This window comes from Antechinus flavipes, chromosome 6 (genome assembly GCF_016432865.1).
Source record: "Antechinus flavipes isolate AdamAnt ecotype Samford, QLD, Australia chromosome 6, AdamAnt_v2, whole genome shotgun sequence".
In the NCBI taxonomy this organism is placed as follows: Eukaryota; Metazoa; Chordata; class Mammalia; order Dasyuromorphia; family Dasyuridae; genus Antechinus; species Antechinus flavipes.
In genome coordinates, this window is record NC_067403.1 from 97,056,890 (window position 1) to 97,075,429 (window position 18,540).

At 32.6% G+C, this 18,540-nt stretch overlaps 1 protein-coding gene across 1 annotated transcript in view; it reads left to right on the forward strand.

Moving 5' to 3' along the window:
* Positions 1-18,540, forward strand: part of LOC127541412 (tolloid-like protein 1) — a 74,136-nt gene that overhangs the window by 25,878 nt on the left and 29,718 nt on the right. Inside the window, exons 6-7 of the mRNA XM_051966692.1 lie at positions 3,305-3,430; positions 13,641-13,768. Coding sequence (XP_051822652.1) covers positions 3,305-3,430; positions 13,641-13,768 — 254 coding nt within the window. The remainder of the gene's footprint in view (positions 1-3,304; positions 3,431-13,640; positions 13,769-18,540) is intronic.

Here is an 18,540-nt window from a genome sequence, read left to right on the forward strand (position 1 = left end):
ATATAGCAAGGAGGTCTGTGCTGGAGGCAACATGATTATTAGAACATGAAAAGATTGATTCTCAAGTTATTGGGGGGAGGTGAAGTTTTTTAATATGTTTAGTGAAGATTCCCACACATTATTAATATGAACATGCAATCAAGATTACAATAATAATTTCAACCCACAATCCTGTATTCCCTTCTAATCTACATATGCATCAAAGTTAGCCTTGATGAGTGAATTAAAAAGCAATGAATGAGTCTTTTCAAATTACGTTTTACAGTTTCATCACACAATCATTTTTCAGATATTTAAAAAATAGATAATCCTATGCTTGTTGTTTATTGACTATAACAAAAAAGTATTTGATTTTGCGAAACTAGGATTTTTAAAGCTTCCAAGCTATTTCTTCACTTTAAAAGATGAAACTGTGGAGATAATCTCATTCAAGTGAATAGGTGAGAAAAGAGGGCTTATTGTCTTTGAGAAATTGCAATGTTTATTTTAAATGACTCCAAAGTTTCTCACTAAAACAGAGAGCCCTCTTTTTGAACACTAACATTTTTTTGATGATGCTGCATAGTTCTATGTCATGGACACAGAATGTTTGAAATTAAAGACACTTCTAAAAGACAATAGATTGGCACATGGTAACTGAATGAAAAATTATAAAGCACTTATAATACACCAAGCATGTGCTAAGTGCCAGGGATACAAATATAAGTAAATAATAAAGTCCTTGCCTTCGAGGATCCTTCCATTTAGATGGGAAAAGATAGTAGATAAAGGGAAACTTTAAAAATATTTGGATAGACAAGTCAAGACATGGTTATGAGAAGTGATACTGGATGAGGTAAGGTACAAATTATTCTATAGTGTGGCTGTAGAGTAGGTAGTATTTTGAAAATGGCTGAGAAGTGATGAGAAAGCCTAGTTCAAGGTAAAATAGAGTAAAGATTTCATGATGGGTTTAAACAGACTAAAACATGTTACAAAAGAGAAATTATATATAAATGATATAAAGAAATGATGTAAGTAATATCTCCAATGAAAAAGATATTATCAAAAAAGAAGAATGAGTTTCTTAAATTGTAAGAGGAATAATTTATTGCTGGCTTATGTATTCTACTGGTAAACTTGTCCTTTTGAGAGATTGTAAGCTTCTTGAGAGCAGGGCAAATTTTTTGACGTAATTTTTTGTATTCCCCAGTACTTAGCATAGATCATAATACACAGTAGACATTTAATAAATGTTTAGATAGATAGAAAGAAAGGAAGACTCCCAGGATGTCAGCTAGGGCTCTATGGCTAATATTTTAGAAATATGCAGACAAAGGTTGTTCAGGATTGACAGAGACATAAATGGATGCTAATCTTCATTCTTTGAAAGAATAGTTGCATTGATGTAACAAGAGCTCTATTAGTGGATTAGAGACTTGATGATGGAATGAATCTTGAAGGTCACTTTGTCCAATACCTCCATGGCAAAGTTCGGATTCATATCTTGATTTCTAATCCCCAATCCAGTGCTCCTCTTCTTTTTGCTTCTCTCTATCTCTTTCCTTCTCCCTCTCTCCCTTGTACCTCCCTTGCTTTCTCCCTCTCTTCCTAGAATACTTTTCAATAGCTTTTAGATGTGTCAAAAAACAGCTTGTTTAATCTTTAGACTATACCATAATACAATAATAATATTCATGACAATATTTCATCTATAGATAGCATCATTTCAATGAGAAAATTCATTCAATGTTCTAGCTTGGGATTTCAAAAAATTGGGATTTCACTTCTTTGTAGAAGACATAAATACATACAAGATACAAGATTTACATTTCACAATAAAAGGCATCTATACATACATATATACATAATTGTTAATCTGCTTTAGAAAATTGTTTCTGAACATTTATTTGTTTTGTTTTATTTCCATAGTGAGCTTAAAAACCAGGAAAAGTGATCATTTATGTAGAAATGTTTTGCAAATGTTTGGGGATTTTGTTAGGTCACCTAATCTTTTGTCTCCATCATAGATTGTAATTTTTTTATATTGACAATAAAATAGTTCAGAGACAAGTAACTTTACGAGAGTAATGTTATGTAATATAAATTTAGCATATCAGAGGTAGCAGAGTATACAGGTACTAGCTACTTAATAGTTCTTGCTTAGAAATTCTATGCTAAAATATTTCATAGATTCTGAATCTTATTTTTGGATATATTTATAAATTAAACCAAATCTCCTTAAAAGAGATGTTAGCTTCTACTTCTGAATTATTCTAACTTCTGATAAGGTTATAATCTTTATTCTTTTTTCTGAGTGTGGAAGTGACAGAAGCCTGTGTGATGTGGTCTTGAATATGTATATCAAAAACAGTCTGCTAGTTCTGATTTTAATGGACCAGTCCTACTTGAATTGACAGCTGAATGACATCGAATGGTGACAGCTGATGCCTCTCCCTGGAATGACTGCCTGCTAATCTAGTTTGGCTTTTTTCCCTGCAGTGAATTTGTTAGCTATTTAATGCAGCTCACATTTCCTATCCTAACCTCTACTTTACTTTTAGTACACTAAAAGCTCCTTTTAGAGGATTACTTGTTAATAAACAAGACTGCCAGCAACATGGTAGATTTGTTTAAAATACATAAAAATGGTTTCTTCCTTATGTTAGTCTAACAATGCCTTTTCATGTCGTGGCATGTTTTGAAATGTCCAGATTCATTAAATACTAAGCATATTTATGAAACTGTTGGGGAAAAAATCAACTACAGTAGGTTTATTTATTTTTTATTTTTGCTGAATGATTTTAACAAAATGAATCTACATGAAACCTGGAACCTTGTTTAGCATAAATGATTTTGTATAACCATGGTTTTGTTTTTGGAACTTTTGTTCATTTCTCTGTATATAGTGATTATTTACTCTACTGAAACTGTTTCTAAGGTATTTTTCCTCAGATAAGTAAAAAAAAGTTAATTGAATAAAAGTTTGGGAAAAAACAGAATTCTTAAGTCAATGCCAACCCTCAACAAAGAATTTTTCTCTTTCTACTCCAATCCTACTTTTACCCAATTCTCCAATGAGAAATAGATATAAGTAATTTTGCTAGTATAAATTATCTGAGTGAAAAATGACTGACTATTCCATGGTGCAAGGTTGCAGGCTCAATAATGAATGGGTAAAACTAAGGTACAGTAAAAAGATATTGAGAATACTGAAGTCATTACCTTAGTTTGCCTTTTTCTGGACTAAAAGAACCACTAACTGATTATTTTTGCCTCATGCTTGTTCTTCTATATAATACTATATTATTCATCTCTTTGTTAGACAAAGATGAATGCTCTAAGGATAATGGTGGATGTCAACACGAATGCATCAACACTGTGGGAAGCTATGTGTGTCAGTGCCGAAATGGATTTGTGCTTCATGAGAACAAACATGACTGTAAGGAAGGTAAGTGGAAGCTCCCTTGGTTAGTTCTATAGCATTATAGAAAATCCCCTGCCATATTCCTTGGTAACTTCAAAATCTAAAATAATAACCCAATCTTTTCCATTCTGCAAATGCTGCAAATGTTTCAACATCTTTCTGATCTATAAGTTCCTTCCAGGATATTAACATTTTAGACCTCACTATTACTCAAAGTATTCAACTCTAAAATTCTCTTCTCTGACAACAGTATCCTGTCCTAAATTTTTGCCTCTTATTCTCCTCATATATATTTTTTGTCCTTAACTTCATTCCCATGTATTTTCTCAAATATTTCTGTTTATGTTCATCTACCCTTGACTCCAGATTTGTTCCATTCCCAGCATGGTTCCTAACTCCTGAGCTTGAGTAGTTTTACCATTTTGCTGGTTTGAAAGATTTCACAGAATCATATATTTAGAACCTCAAAGAGTCTTGAAGTTCATCTGGTACAAAAATCTTCATTTTATAGATCATATTAATTCAGGTACTGACAGGAAAATTTGCCCAAGGTCGTTAACTTACGGAAGTTGGATTTGAAAACAGGTCCTCTGATCCCAAATCCATTTTTCTTTGAAGTAGCACACCACTTCTACCTAAGCAGCATGAATTTGCTTCCATGGATGTTTTTGTTTTTGCTTTTGACCAGTTATTGCCATGGAGATAATGAGAAAACAGTTCTCTAGCTAGAGGAAATTCAAGGAAACATGTAGGGATGGGCTAATCACACTGCCCACCCCACAGGTATAAAGATAATGTGATCACAGATTGTAAGCACTGCAAGTTGGGAGAACTCTGTATTAAATTGTATTGTATACTTCATAATTACTGGAGTTAACCTTGGATGTTGTCTCTTGTTGTCATAACTATTATAATTCTGTTTTTGACCTTGATTTTGTTTTAGAAATTGCTTAACTACTCTGTTAGATTGCCCCTAGATTAGGTTCTATATGGTTGCATATCCCTTATGGCTTTTTCTAACAATGACTCTTTCCCCTACCTGACCCCTTTTCAGCTGACCCTTTCAATTTTTCAAACCCAAAAGATATATGTCAATACAATGGAAGTTTTACAGTCACAACCAGTACTGCCTCTGATTTCAACTCCAACTTTCTTGTTTTCCTCATCTGTCCTCTTTCTATTCCCTCTGGTTTCAGAGGAAGAGCTGGCTTTCCTCCTGTCCAAGGTCAACCTCCCACTAATAACAATAATTCTATTTCCTCCCACCTCCCTCTTAACCTTCCTCAATCAATCATTCTTTGTACATCTTCACTTTCTTCTTTATGAGTTCTTCCCCTCAGCCTACAATAAGCTCAGCTCTCTCTTATTCCTTTGCCTCCCCCAATTCTCTTGATCCCACTGCTCTCTTAAGTAATTACCCTTCGTCCTCCTCCTCCTTTTTTTTTTTTTTTAATAATCCCTTCCCTTTCACTGCAAAATTTGTAACCAGGGTGGTGATATTTGCTGACTCCATTTCTTTAGCACTAACTTATTTCTTCAACATTTTTCAACTCTACCTACCAATGGCTGGTTTCCATCTCTACCACCCTCCCTTTAGCTTCACTGACTTCATTGTTGATAAATCTCATGACCTTTGTTCCATCCTCATCCTACTTAACATTTTGGTAGCATTTGATACTATTGACCATTCCTCCTTCTCTATTCATTTTCCTTCTTTAGCTTCCATTATACTAGATATTGATTTTTCTCCATCTATCTCTGAGGTTATCCTTTCTCTATAACCTTTTATTGTTTCATCTTCTTTTCCCACTCCACTTAAACATGGATATAATCTGAGAGTCTTTCTTCTTCTTATTTACCTTGGTAGATTTAGGCATCACCTGTATGCATATTACTCACTCACTCATTCACTCATTCTCTCTCTCTCTCTAATGTGTGTATGTATATATTTATAGATATATACACAATATATATACAGACATACAAATAAACAAATACAATCTTTTCCTAGAGATTTCTTCACTGATAATTATAACTCCTATTTAGAAATCTCCCCTTGAACTCAGCACATGTACGATAAAACTCATCTTCCTCACAAGTTCTGCCTCTTTCCTTAATTTCCTGTTTCTTGTTATAGAACTACCATTCTTCCACACATCCATATTTGTTGCTTTGGAACTTTCTTTGATATATCCTCTCTCCCTCATGCCCTTTGAATAGTGAAAACCTGTTATTTATGTATATATATTTAGGAATATCTCGAAAGAGCAAGAAAAAAAATATTTATTTTTCTCTGTAAATTTTTTCCTGATTCATTTTTCATGAGTTTATATATGATATATATAATTTATATATAAATATGAGTTTATATAAATCTTCCAGACTTTTCTAAAACCATTCCTGTCATCATTTCTTATAGTCCAGTAGTGTTCCATTACTGTCATATACCACAACTTATTCAGCCATTCCCCAATTAGTAGAAAACCCCTCCATTATGACCACAAAAAGAGCTATTGTAAATATTTTTGTACATATGGATTCTTTCCTTTTCTTTTAACTTTTTGGGATACAGACTTAATAGTGATATTTCTGGTAATGATAAGTAGTTTTTTAAATCATAGTTCCAAATTATTCTTCAATTTAGTTGGACCAGTTTGAAACTCCCTCAAGAGCTCATTGGTTTCCTAAACTTCCCACATCTGCTCCAACATTTGTCATTTCTGATAGTGAGGTGGTACTTCAAAATTGTTTTAATTTGAGTTTCTCTAATCAATAGTGATTCAGAACATTTTTACATGATTATAAATAAACAGTATATGTTCCTCTGAAAACTGTTTGTTCGTTGCTCTTGATCATTTATCAATTGTAGAAGGGCTCCTATTTTTAAACATTTGATTCTCTTTTCTATATATTTGAGAAATATGGCTTTTATCTAAGAAACTAGCTGTAAAGTATTTGATATATCGTCTATACTTCTATTATCTATATGCATTTTATTATCTATTTTAATTGGATCTGTTTTTCCTTTTGCTTTGTCTGAGATCATGATTGCTTCTCTTGCCTTTTTTATGTTAGCTGGATTTTCCTAATGGATTCTATTTCAGCCTTTTCTTTTAACTCTGCATATGAGTCTTTTTGTATCAAGTTGGTTCCTTGTAAACAACACATTGTTGGATTCTTGTTTCTAATCTATTCTGCTATTCACTTCCATTTTATGGGTGAGTTCCTCCCATTCACTTTCACAGTTATAGTTAATAGTTATGTATTTCTCTCCATTTTAATTCTGTTTATCCATATGTCTTCCTTTTTACCCAGTTTCTCTTCTAAAGTCTGTTTTGCTTCTGACCTTTGCCTCTTAATCAACTCTCTTTTTCATTAACATTCCTTTTTCTTATCTCTTTCCCTATTTGGTAAAATAGATTAGTATACCTAATTGAGTTGGTGTACATGTATGTATGTGTTTATGTGCAAACATATGCATATTGCACAAACATGTATACACACATATGCATAGACATATGTATACAAACATGCGCATAGTCTTCCTTTTTAAAACCAATTCTGGTGAGAATGAGGTTGAAGGATTGCCTACTATTCATATCCCATTTCTTTCTCCATTGTAAAAGCTTTTTTCTTGAATGACTTTTTTTTTGTGAGATGTTCTCCTCATTCTTTCTCTTCCTATATCTTTCTTTCTTAGCCCTTGATTTTATTTTTTATTTAGAAATTATTTCAATATAATATACTTATACCCATTTCCTTTATTTATCTAGACTTCTTCTAACTGTCCTAATAATTATAAAGTTCTTAGGAGTTACATACAGGAGTTTCATCTATATAGGAATGTAAATAGTTTGAATGTATTGAGCTCCTTATGATGACACTCTCATGTTTATCTTTCTATTCTTCACTTGAGTCTTGTGTTTGAATGTTATATTTTCTATTTAGCTTTGGTCTTTTCCTCAGGAATTCTTGAAATTCTCATATCATTAAATATCCATTTTCCTTGAAAAATGCAGTTTTTCTGGATAGTTTTTTTTTTTTTTTTTTGGTAATCCAAGTTCCTGTACCTTTTGGAAAATCATATTTCAAGTCCTCTGCTTCGTTAACATGTTAGATACTAAATCTTGTGTCATCCTGACTAGATATTTGATATTTGATTTGCACTTGGCTGCTTTTAAGACTTTCCCCAAGAATTTAAAGTTATTAGATTTGGTTATAATATTCTAGAGAGTTCATTTGAGGAAGATTCTTTCAATTTCTCTCATCCTTTTGTCATAAAATATTGGAAAAAAGTTTTCTCTTCTAATTACTTGAAATATGAGGTATAAGTTTTTTTTTTTTAATCATGACTTTCAGGGAGTCCAGTAATTCTTAAGATTATCTCCTTTTGACTTATTTCCAGGTAAGTTTTTTTTTTTTGATGAAATATTTTACATTTTCTCCCTTTTTTGTTCTTTCTTTTGGTTTTGTTTGTTTGTTTTGTTTTCTTTCTTTGTGTCTGGTGAAGTTATTAGCTTCTAGTTGCCTAAATCTAATTTTTAAGACATTTTCTTCAATGAGCTTTTTGTCTTCATTTTTCATTTGGCCAATTCTACTTTTTTTTTTAAGGAACTCTTTCCTTCAGTGACTTTTTGTGTCTTTTTTTTTTTTTTTAACCATTAGGTCCATTCCTTTTTTTTTTTTAAATAAAGATATGATTTTTCTTTAGTGCCCATTTTACCATTTATCTTTTCAAAATTTTTTGACATCCCTTTCATTTTTTCCCCTAATTTTCCCACCATCACTTTTATCTTTTTCTCTAACTTTTCCAGGAAACCTTGTTGTTGGTTTGTGTCCAATTAGCATCTTTCTTTTAATGCTTTGCTAATAACTGTTTTTTACATTGTTTTCTTTTTCTGAGTTTATATTTTGATCTTCCCTGACACTGTACTGGGGTTTTTTTTATGGTCAAAATCATGTTGCTCTGGGTACTTGCTCATTTTTTCCCACCACATTTCTTGACTTTGAACTTTATGTTAAAGTTGGGTTCTGCTAAATTAGGCACTGTCTCAAGCTTGGGATTTTTTCCACTCTGCCTTTTTCAGTACTTCCAAGGTAGTGTGATCTGGGGTCTGTGCCCTACTCTTTACTTATGAAGGTTTCCTGTTCCCTTGCAGCAACAAGGGCCAATAATTCTCTTTGGTCCTAGAATGGTGGCCAGGTTCCCTGTAGCCACAAGTGGCTTTACTCTTTAATCTTCTTTGTCCTGGGACTGTGACCCAAAACTGCATATGGGCAATAGAGTTGTTAAATACTGCCAAGTCTGGTAACCAACAAGAATCCTCTGTATTCTCCTTATACCCAATTGTCTGACCTTCTATCATTTCTAGTTCTAAGGGTTCCCAAAGCTGCTGCTACCACCATTGTTACAGCAATCCCCTTGGTCCACAGGCTCCAGGCCATTGCCTGATGATGTCCTAAGTATATTTTTTAATTAGACAATGTATAGTCCTGACTTTTTGTTCATTGTGCTGCTCCAGAATTTTATTCAAGACATTATTAAACTTAGAGATTTTGGTATATTTCACCCAAATCACTGACTCTACTTAGCCATCTTGGCTCCATCCCCACCTTAGAAAAGCTCTTAACATCTCAGCATTCCCACAGGCAATTTCATAATACTATAAGTTTCAGAAAAGGTGATATTGTTCAATACTAAGAGGAAATTCCTTACTTAGGAATTTTTAAATTTTTTTTAAATTGTTTTAAAAACCAAAGAAAAACAAATACCACTATCCCTCTCCCTACCAAGTTTTCTCTTTTTTAAATAAATATTTTCAGAACCTTCAAATGAGTTGCATATTGATTAACTTTTATTTTTACTAACATTTATAACATGTCAGCCAAAAAAGTTAATATGATTTTAAATTTCACTAAGAAACATAATGACAAAGCACAATAATAATTTTGATGCACTTTGTTCTGGTCAGACATCATTTGCAGTATTGAATTTTGCTTCAGGTGCCATGTTTTAGGATGGATACTGAGCAATTAGAATGGGTTGAGAAGACTTTTATTAAAGATGATGTCATATGAGAATTGGTTTAAGGATTTGAGATGACTAGCCTAGGGAAGAGAAAACTTTGGGTGAGCATGATGAGTCATCAAGTGTATGAAGAACTATTATATTGGAAAAGAATTATATTTGTGCTATTTGACATCAAAAATCAGGAAAATGAGTAAAGTTCAGAGAGGCACATATTGACTTGATATATGCTACAATTTCATTACTTTTAGAGCTATCCAAAAGTGGGATAGGCTATTGCAGGTGATTTATAAAAACATCATTGACAGTGTTCAAATTCATCCTAAATTGTTCCCCTGAGATGTAATATAGACAATTTCTTTTCAGACATGAGTTAGACACATGGTGTGTGTGTGTATGCTACTATCCTTCACACATATGCACATATAGTATGTACTGTGCCTGGAAATACAAAAATGGTGGGAGGGAAAGTCCTTGCTTTTATTAAGTTAATAATCTAATATAGAGGGTTTTATAAATAGATAAGTAATCTTGATAGAAAACATGCTGTAATAAAGTCAAAGGAAAATTCTGTGAAGGCTTTATAGAAGAGGTAGAAAAACTTAATATTGAAAAAAAAGAGAAGGATTTTAGATGGAAATGAGGAGTACTTTACTAGCATGGAAAACAGTCTGTGACCAAGTTAATCCTAGGAGAAAACTGTTCAAGATCCTTCTAGTGAAGTATGTATAAGGGCTGAATTTAAGAAGACTTGATTTCGAATCCCACTTCAGATATTCAGTAATTGTATGTCCATAGGGTGACTCAGTTCTTTTATCTGTAAAATGAGGATAACACAGTTCTGTCATCCATTGTATTAGCTATTTATTTTCCCTTTTTCATGGGGTTATATGAGATGTTGAGCTAACATACATAAGGTATTTTTTCAGTTGTAAACAGAAATTGTCATTAAACAACTAGCAATCCAGTTTGGGTAAGTATAGGAATATATAATGTATGAAAGGGATTAATGTAAAATAAAACTAAAGGCTAGATTGTAACCATTTTAAAGATATAATGTAACTATTGTAGAGATGAAGGAGATCATTAAAGTTTCTGAGCCCAGAGAGACACAGTCAGACTAACAGTATTTCTGGACATGTAAAAAAATAAATAAATGAATAAATCTTGTCATTATCCATCTTTAAATGGAATATAATATTCTAGATTTGGTATGAAAAAAACACAAAGTAGTAGAATTAATATTTTTCTGTATCTTTTTACCATAGTACTATTGATCCAAACTAAAATAGACCAAGGTTTTTCCCCAGATGTATTTTATAATATTTTTTGTAAAACAAAACACTTAGATCTTTAACACAAACTACTTTCTAGTACCATCTCCTTTATCTATTTTTTGGTAGTTTGTCAGGGGCCGAGACCTAGTCACTGGGAACCTTACCAGAGACTGCCTCTTCCAGCTTCCCCGAGCCAGACGGGGCTTCGGACGTCTCCCGCCCTCCTCGTGGAGACGGGAGGAGGGAAATACCAGACAGAGGAGCCGAGGTGGATAGACGCAACGATGTTTATTGATGTCACAAGTCAGGCCGATGTCTCCCCCAAACCATCCCGAGTCCATTCCTTTTATAGTCCTTTTCCCTCCACCTGTAATTCATCTAGAGGGGCAGGGATTCCTCCCCAATCCCTCTCTGAAGGAGGAGCCCATCCTTTCTGTGCCTCCCCTGCCACGGTCCAGGTTCCACCACTTCAGCATGGTAATCAAGGAATCCTGGGTTAGGGTGGGTCCTGGCACAAAGGAGTCCTCAACTCACTTCAGGAGGTTCAGGTCCAGGGCCCCCGACAGTAGTTTATTGAACTTAAGTGTAGATGTTCACATTTACCCTTATTAAATGATTTTATTTATGCTGCTAAAGTTTAACTAGCTTGCTAATCAGAATTCTGTCATTTATTGTACTAGCTTTCTCTCAGCTTTCTGTCACCTATACATTTGGTAAACATGCTATTTATTCCTTCATCAAAGCCTTTGATAAAAAATATCGAGGAGGGAAAGCTGTGCAAGAAAGAGTTCTCTGGCATTTTTTTGAAGATTTTTCTCCATTGTTCCATTGGTCAAAAGTCCTGGAGTCTTGTTAGCCAACAGATTCAAAATTCTATAGGGTGTAGTATAATTGATCTTCAGCTCTTCATTTCTACTAGGAAATTGTGAGAAACAGAGTAATACTTTATATCATATCTGAAAATTTCCTTTTATTTTTCAACATAACTAGCATTCATATTAAAAAATTAAATGAGGACAAGCCCAGAATAACTTATTCTTAATGAACATATGTTCAATTATAATTAAAATGCATTACTTCTTTTAGTATTTATAAGTAAATTTTTAAATAAACAATACATTTTTGAATTTTATTGAGGACAGTAGAAATAGTTTCCTAATTTTTTGAAGGGAGAAGATTTTGCATTAGTTTTGTATTTTTACAGGCAGTTTTCTTTTGAATAAAGGAGTGAAATATTTTGAAGTACATATTTTTCTAATTAAAAAATTGGATATAAATATTCAAAAGTCAGCTTCATCTCTCAATAGTGAAATAATTCAGACAGATCAAGTTTGAGAAGTAGCAAGGCATAATAGATAGATGCAGGAAGATCTGGGCACAGTCCCTCTTCTGATAATTACTAGCATTGTGACCAGGAGCAAATCGCTTAGCATTACATATCCTCAATTTCTTCTGCAAATGAGGATACTCAAATGAGATGAAGTACACAAGGTGCTTTGCAATTGTTAAAATGCTATATAAATGCCAATATTATTATAAAGTATACTTATACACTGTAGCAATGTTTTATCATTATGAATAATAATGGTTCCAAGTAGGTCAATCTTCATCAAAAATAACAGCAAAGTTCTGTAGTGAAGACAATAACGATCACCACCACAAGAACAACAATAAAAAAATTTGGCAATCAGTATGCAGTGTAAAGTTTTTGGTTAGTTGGTTTTTTTGAAGTTGCCTTTTAGTGTATGAATTATCTGTTATAATTAAGTGTTATTATTGTCATATAATATATTATTTCTCCAGTTGCCTTTGGAAGTTACATCATAGTGGCCAATCTATTTTGGCAACAAGGGCTTCTTTATTGAGATTTCTTCACATTAATATAATCAATATTAATTAATCAATATAAGCAGTTTCTTCTCCTACTCCCAATAGAATTGAAAAAAGAAAAAAATAGCCATAGTACTATTGTTCTCATTCATTTTGTCTTTATTTAAAATTAGATAATGTATATAAGGTGTTTTGTAACCACCGAATATGATATAAATGAACTGACATTTTCATTATGCACTTAAGGCATGAGAGGGTGCAGTGGATAGAATCTTGACCCTTTTGTCAGAAAGACAAAAGATCAAATTCTATTTCAGACATTGCCTAGATTGTGTGACCCTTGACAAGCTACTTAACCCTTTATTGTCTTAGTTTCCTTAACTATAAATTGGTGATAATAATAACACCTGTTGTGTAAGATTGTTATGAGCAAAAGAGATAATAATATTTGTAAAACATTTAGCACAGTTTCCGGCACATAATAGGTGCTATATAAATGCTTATTTACTTCTTCTCTGACACATACCCCTCATAATAATTTAGCTTACACATCTGTCCCAGAGCTGAACGGTACTCAACTATTTCTGTTAATATAATTTGAATGAAAACTAGAAATGTTTAAGATGAATAATAAATCTTTTAGGATTTCAATATTTTCTCATTCCAATATATAAATCAGCTATCATTTTACATATGAATCAACTCAAAAGGGTTTACTCATTTTTTTTGTAGAATTGCTTTACATATCTTATATACATCATATATTGACTTTCTTGTTTGTTCTATATTTTACTCTGCTAAGGGTTTTACTTAACATATTGCAGTTTTAAGTAGGCAGTTACTTCTTGTCCTTTTAAGAATTTATCTAACTTTTGGTCAACATTGTTAATTTGATGTAAATAAGAACATAAATGTTAACTAATCACTTTGTCAATGAGTCTGCAAAATTAATGCCTTCAATAATAGACTGAAGAGATGATTACTTTCCTGCAAGTCATTTCCATTCTACAAGATGATATAAAAAAAAAATTCTGCTTGTTTTCTGACTTTACATTAGCATAGATTCCCAGACTAATTGATATTGTCATTATTGGTACAGCGGAGTGTGAGCAGAGGATTCACAGTCCAAGTGGAATCATTACCAGTCCCAACTGGCCTGACAAGTATCCAAGTAGGAAGGAATGCACGTGGGAAATCAGTGCTACTCCTGGACACCGAGTTAAACTAGTAAGTGACTTCAACCCATTCCCTCTTTCTAAGTAGATCAGATGTATGTTCCTTCCACACTTAACAAAAGAAAATGAATTCTGGTGGATGGGAACCATTTTTGTCATGACCTGTGTTCATAAAATTGTCACTGAGATAAAATCTTAAGATAAGAATCATTGGGTTTTGTTCAAATATCATACTATTTCTAGAAATGTTTTATCCCCTTTAAAAAATGTATTGAGAATGCAAAATAATGTTTTACGGTAACAATTATAGGAAGAATGTATAATGAAATACAATAGTCTTATTCAGAAATTTAAAGAGGGAAAATAACTGGTGTTTAGAGGTTAAATAATCTTAATGATAATACTATGGATGCAATAGACCTTGAAACAGAATACTTATGCTATTAGTTTAAGGAATAGTGAGTAAATTATATTTGCCATATTTTTCTGTGTATAAAGAAGGCCTATAGAAAGTTTACCCTAGTGCTGATATTTCTCTATGACTTTGGGTAGATCAATTAAGCACTCTGAGTCTTAGTTTCTGTATATATATGTATATATATACATACATACAGACATATACATAGATATATAACACAATATACAAATATATACATATATACGTATATATACGTATATATATATATATATATATGGAAACATATATATGTATATTTTCCATGCATATATGTGTATGCAAATAATATACATATACGTACATGTACACACATTTCCATTGCTAGAACTGTGATCCAATGGTTCCACGAACCTATAATATATGTACACACACATGTGTGTACATATGTGAATGTACATGTATTATGCGTGTGTTTATATTTATGTATATTATATTATAAACTATATGTGTGTATGTATGTTGGAGAAGTAAGAATGATCTAGAAGTTTAAGTTCTCTTCCACTGCTAGATCTTTGATACAATGGTTCCATGAATTTATGAGTAAAGACTAACCCTAGAGGTGTGAAAGGCTTGCTGTTCTAGTCAGGCCACATCTGACATGTAAAATTGAGAGATATTTGGCTTGCAGAAGAGAAGATCTGATAGAAACATGAGAGTTGCTTTTAAATATTTGCTAGGGTATATAAAGGATGAACAATTTGATGTGTTCTTCTGGATGATTTTTAAAACTAGAAGTAATGTATAGGAATTCTAAAGAAGTCAATTTAGTGTGATTCAAGGAAAACTTTCCTTTTAAGCAAGTTTCCAGAAGTAGAAAGAGCCATAGTAAGTTATGTTTCCCACTCACTAGAAGTCTTCCACAAAGACTGGATAACCACTTTTGGGGAATATAGTGTAGACTATATTCTTATTATGGAATTCAGTGGATTGGTTGATCATTGAGCTCTCTTTCAACTGTAAAACTTGGGATATAATTACTCAGACATGAAAACAGGAAGAAAAGGATTAAGAAGCTAGTGTATTTCTTGAAGGAAATGCTAATCAAAAGTCTAATGCTGTAGTTTAAAAAATGAGCAATGAGTTTCTAACATGTGGAAGAATACTTATCTTCCCATCATATTTTCCATTGGTCAGGCCCTTTTTTAGAGTTTTTCAGAATATTGTAAAAATCTTAAATAATGTTCAGAAGCATCACAAAGTGACTTTATTATAAGACTTAGGAAGGAATACTAAAGGAAATGAAATTGTTTATACTGAATAACAAAAGGCTAAGGGAGGAGTTTACTAAGAGTATTTAAGGGTTTTATTTTTCTTCCCTGTAGAAGGAGGAGGTGGAAGAGAGTAAAAATGAATGCTTGTTAATTAGAATACAATATAATTAAAAATTAAAGAAAAATAAGAACATAAAATCATATTAAATAATGGATTTTTCATTAGTGATTTGTCTTTTGATATGTAGGTATTAATAAGAGGACTATTTCTTTAATTCTTTCTGTTCTCTATATTTATATAATGGTTATTGCAACATTTGAACATCCTTTCATAAGTATTTTCTAGCCCTGTGATCCTGAACAAATCATTTCACATCTCTCATCCTCAGTATTCTCTTCTGTAAAATAAGGCTCATAATTCCATCTACCTCACAGGGTTGTTGTGAGGATAAAATTAGGAAATACATGACAATACATTTTACAAACTTTCAAACATTATTTAGATATTACTAGATAATCTTCATTCCTGTTTTATTTTGCCCTGGGCTCATTGGAGATGGTCAAACAGATGGCCTGAGTTAACCAAGTCCCTGAGTGTAGATAGTGGGGTAATGATAGAAATATAGTAGACCTTTCCAGCCTCTTATTATTATTTTTCATTATACTCAGTGCAGTCCAACTAGCAGGAGTCATAGGACAATTCACTATCCTAATATTGTTTTCTTAGGTTAAAAGTTAGTTGGACTATTACCAAGATTTGGATAAAGTGGTGATTACCCCCACTTTATAGATAACTTCTTATCTATAAAGCTGTGAAGGATGTAGAACAACCCCAAAAGTAAACTTGTTCATAACTGAAGCCTATTAGAGACTGCAGTTTACTACTATAGAGGAAAGTGAAGTTACTAGAATATTTTTAAAAAGAGAAACATCCTGATATAATGGATAGCTTCAAAATCTGAAGATTTTTTTTTAAAGAAAGTAAAACAAATGTGCTTTAGTCTGTATTCAGAAACCATCAATTTTTTCTCTGGACATGAATAGCAATTTTCATCATAAGTCCTTTAGACTTTAGAGTTGGCTTGATTCATTATGTTGCTGAGATTAGTCATGTTTTACATAGCTGATTGCCTTACAATATTGTTGTTACTTTGTCCCCAATACATTTCACTTTGTAAAGTCTTTCTAGATTTTTCTGAGAGCATTCTGCTTATTTTTCATAGCACAATAGTATTCCATCATAATCACACACTCCAATTTATTCATTCATTCCCTAATTGATGAGCATCCTCTCAATGTGCAATTCTTTGCCCTGAGAAAAAAGCTATCATAGAAATGTTTTCTTTATATCTTTTGGGATAGAGACCTAATAGTGACATTGCTAGATCACAAAGGGTATGTGTTGTTTTAATAGCCTTTTGGAAATAGTTCCAAATTGGAATTATTGGAAGTCCTCTATTTCATCAAATATCTGTTTTTGGTCAATTTTGCTAGTAGGTCAGTCTTGGTTTTGATTCTAGTTCCTTTGCTCTGTGGAATATGATATTCCAAGCCCTCCAGCCCTTTAATGTAGAAGTTGCTAATTCTTATGTTGTCCTGACTGGGCTCCATGATATTTGAATTTTTTTCTCTTTTTTCTATCTGCTTTAATTATTTCCCCTTTTACCTAGGAGTTCTGGAATTTGGCTGTAATATTCCTGTGAGTTTTCATTTTGGGATCTCTTTCAGGAAGTTTAAAGTATCCACTTTAACTTTTATTTTTTTAAATTTTTAAAATTTTTTTTTAATTTTTAACTTCTATTTTACCCTTTGGTTCTAGAATAAGCATGCGCTTTTTCTTGACAGTTCCTTGAAAGATGATTTCTAGGTTCTTTCTTTGATGATGGGCTTTCAGGTAGTGCAATAATTTTTAAATTATTTTTCTGGTCCTATTTTCTAGGTAAGTTTTTTTTTTTTTTTCCAACGAGCCATTTTACATTGCTTTCTATTTTGTAATTCTTTTGATCTTGTTTTATTGTTTCTTGATTTCTTAATAAGTTATTGTCTTTTATGTGTTCAATTTTAATTTTTAAGGAATTATTTTCTTCAATGAACTTTTGTGCCTCCTTTTTCATTTTTTGCAATTCTACTTTGAAAGGAATTTTTTTCTTCAGGAAATTTTTATACCTCTCTTTCCATTTACTTAACTCTGTTTTTAAAAGGCAAATTTTCCTCATTGCCTTTTTGTGCTTCTTTTCCATTTAACATAATCTGTTTTTGTAATATTTTCTGCAGTATTCTCCTTTACCAAACTATTGACTTGTTTTTCCTGATTTTCTTGCATTATTCTCATTTCTCTTCCTAATACTTCCTCTTCTTCTCTTACTTGATTTTCAAAATTCTTTTTGAGCTCTTCCATGGCCTGAGATAAATTCATATTTTTCTTGGAGACTTTGGATGTAGGAGCTTTGACTTTGTTATCTTCTAAATGTGCATTTTGATATTCTTTATCATCATAGTAACTTTATAATATTAGAATCTTTTTCTGTTGCTTGCTCATTTTCCTAATCTATTTCTTTACTTTTAACCCTTTATTAAAATAGGGCTCTGCTTTCAGGGTGGAGAATATACTGTCCCAGGCTTCAGGATTTTTGTGCAACTGTTTTCAGAGATACTTTTAAGGACCTGTAAGTTTTCACACCTTCCAGGATGGTATGATAAAAGGAGAGGTGTGTTTACTGCTCTGATGGCCTGTACTCTAGTCTTTGAGTCACTACAATCTGTCTTTTCTGATCTTCAATTATGAGACTATCTTCTCCACACTGGCTACAAGCTCTGATATGGCAGAGCTACTCCTTGCCCTGAACTGCCACCTAGGAGTGTGACCTGGATTTCACTATGGGCAAAGCAACAGAATCTGGCCTCAATGCTAGCAAAGAGAACCCAATAATCTCCTTGTGACCAGTTGTTCAATTTCCCTTGTCATTTGTGGGCTGAGAGCTCTAGAAGCCATTGCTGTTATTTTGCCCTGAAAAATTATTTCACTCTTTTTGTGAGTTCTGCCTCTCTTGAATTTGTTTAGGGTCATTATTTAAATGTATTCAGAGGGGTTTTGGGGGGAGTTCAAGGAGTGCCTGACTTTACTCTCCCATCTTTTTTCCACTAATGTTTTCAGTG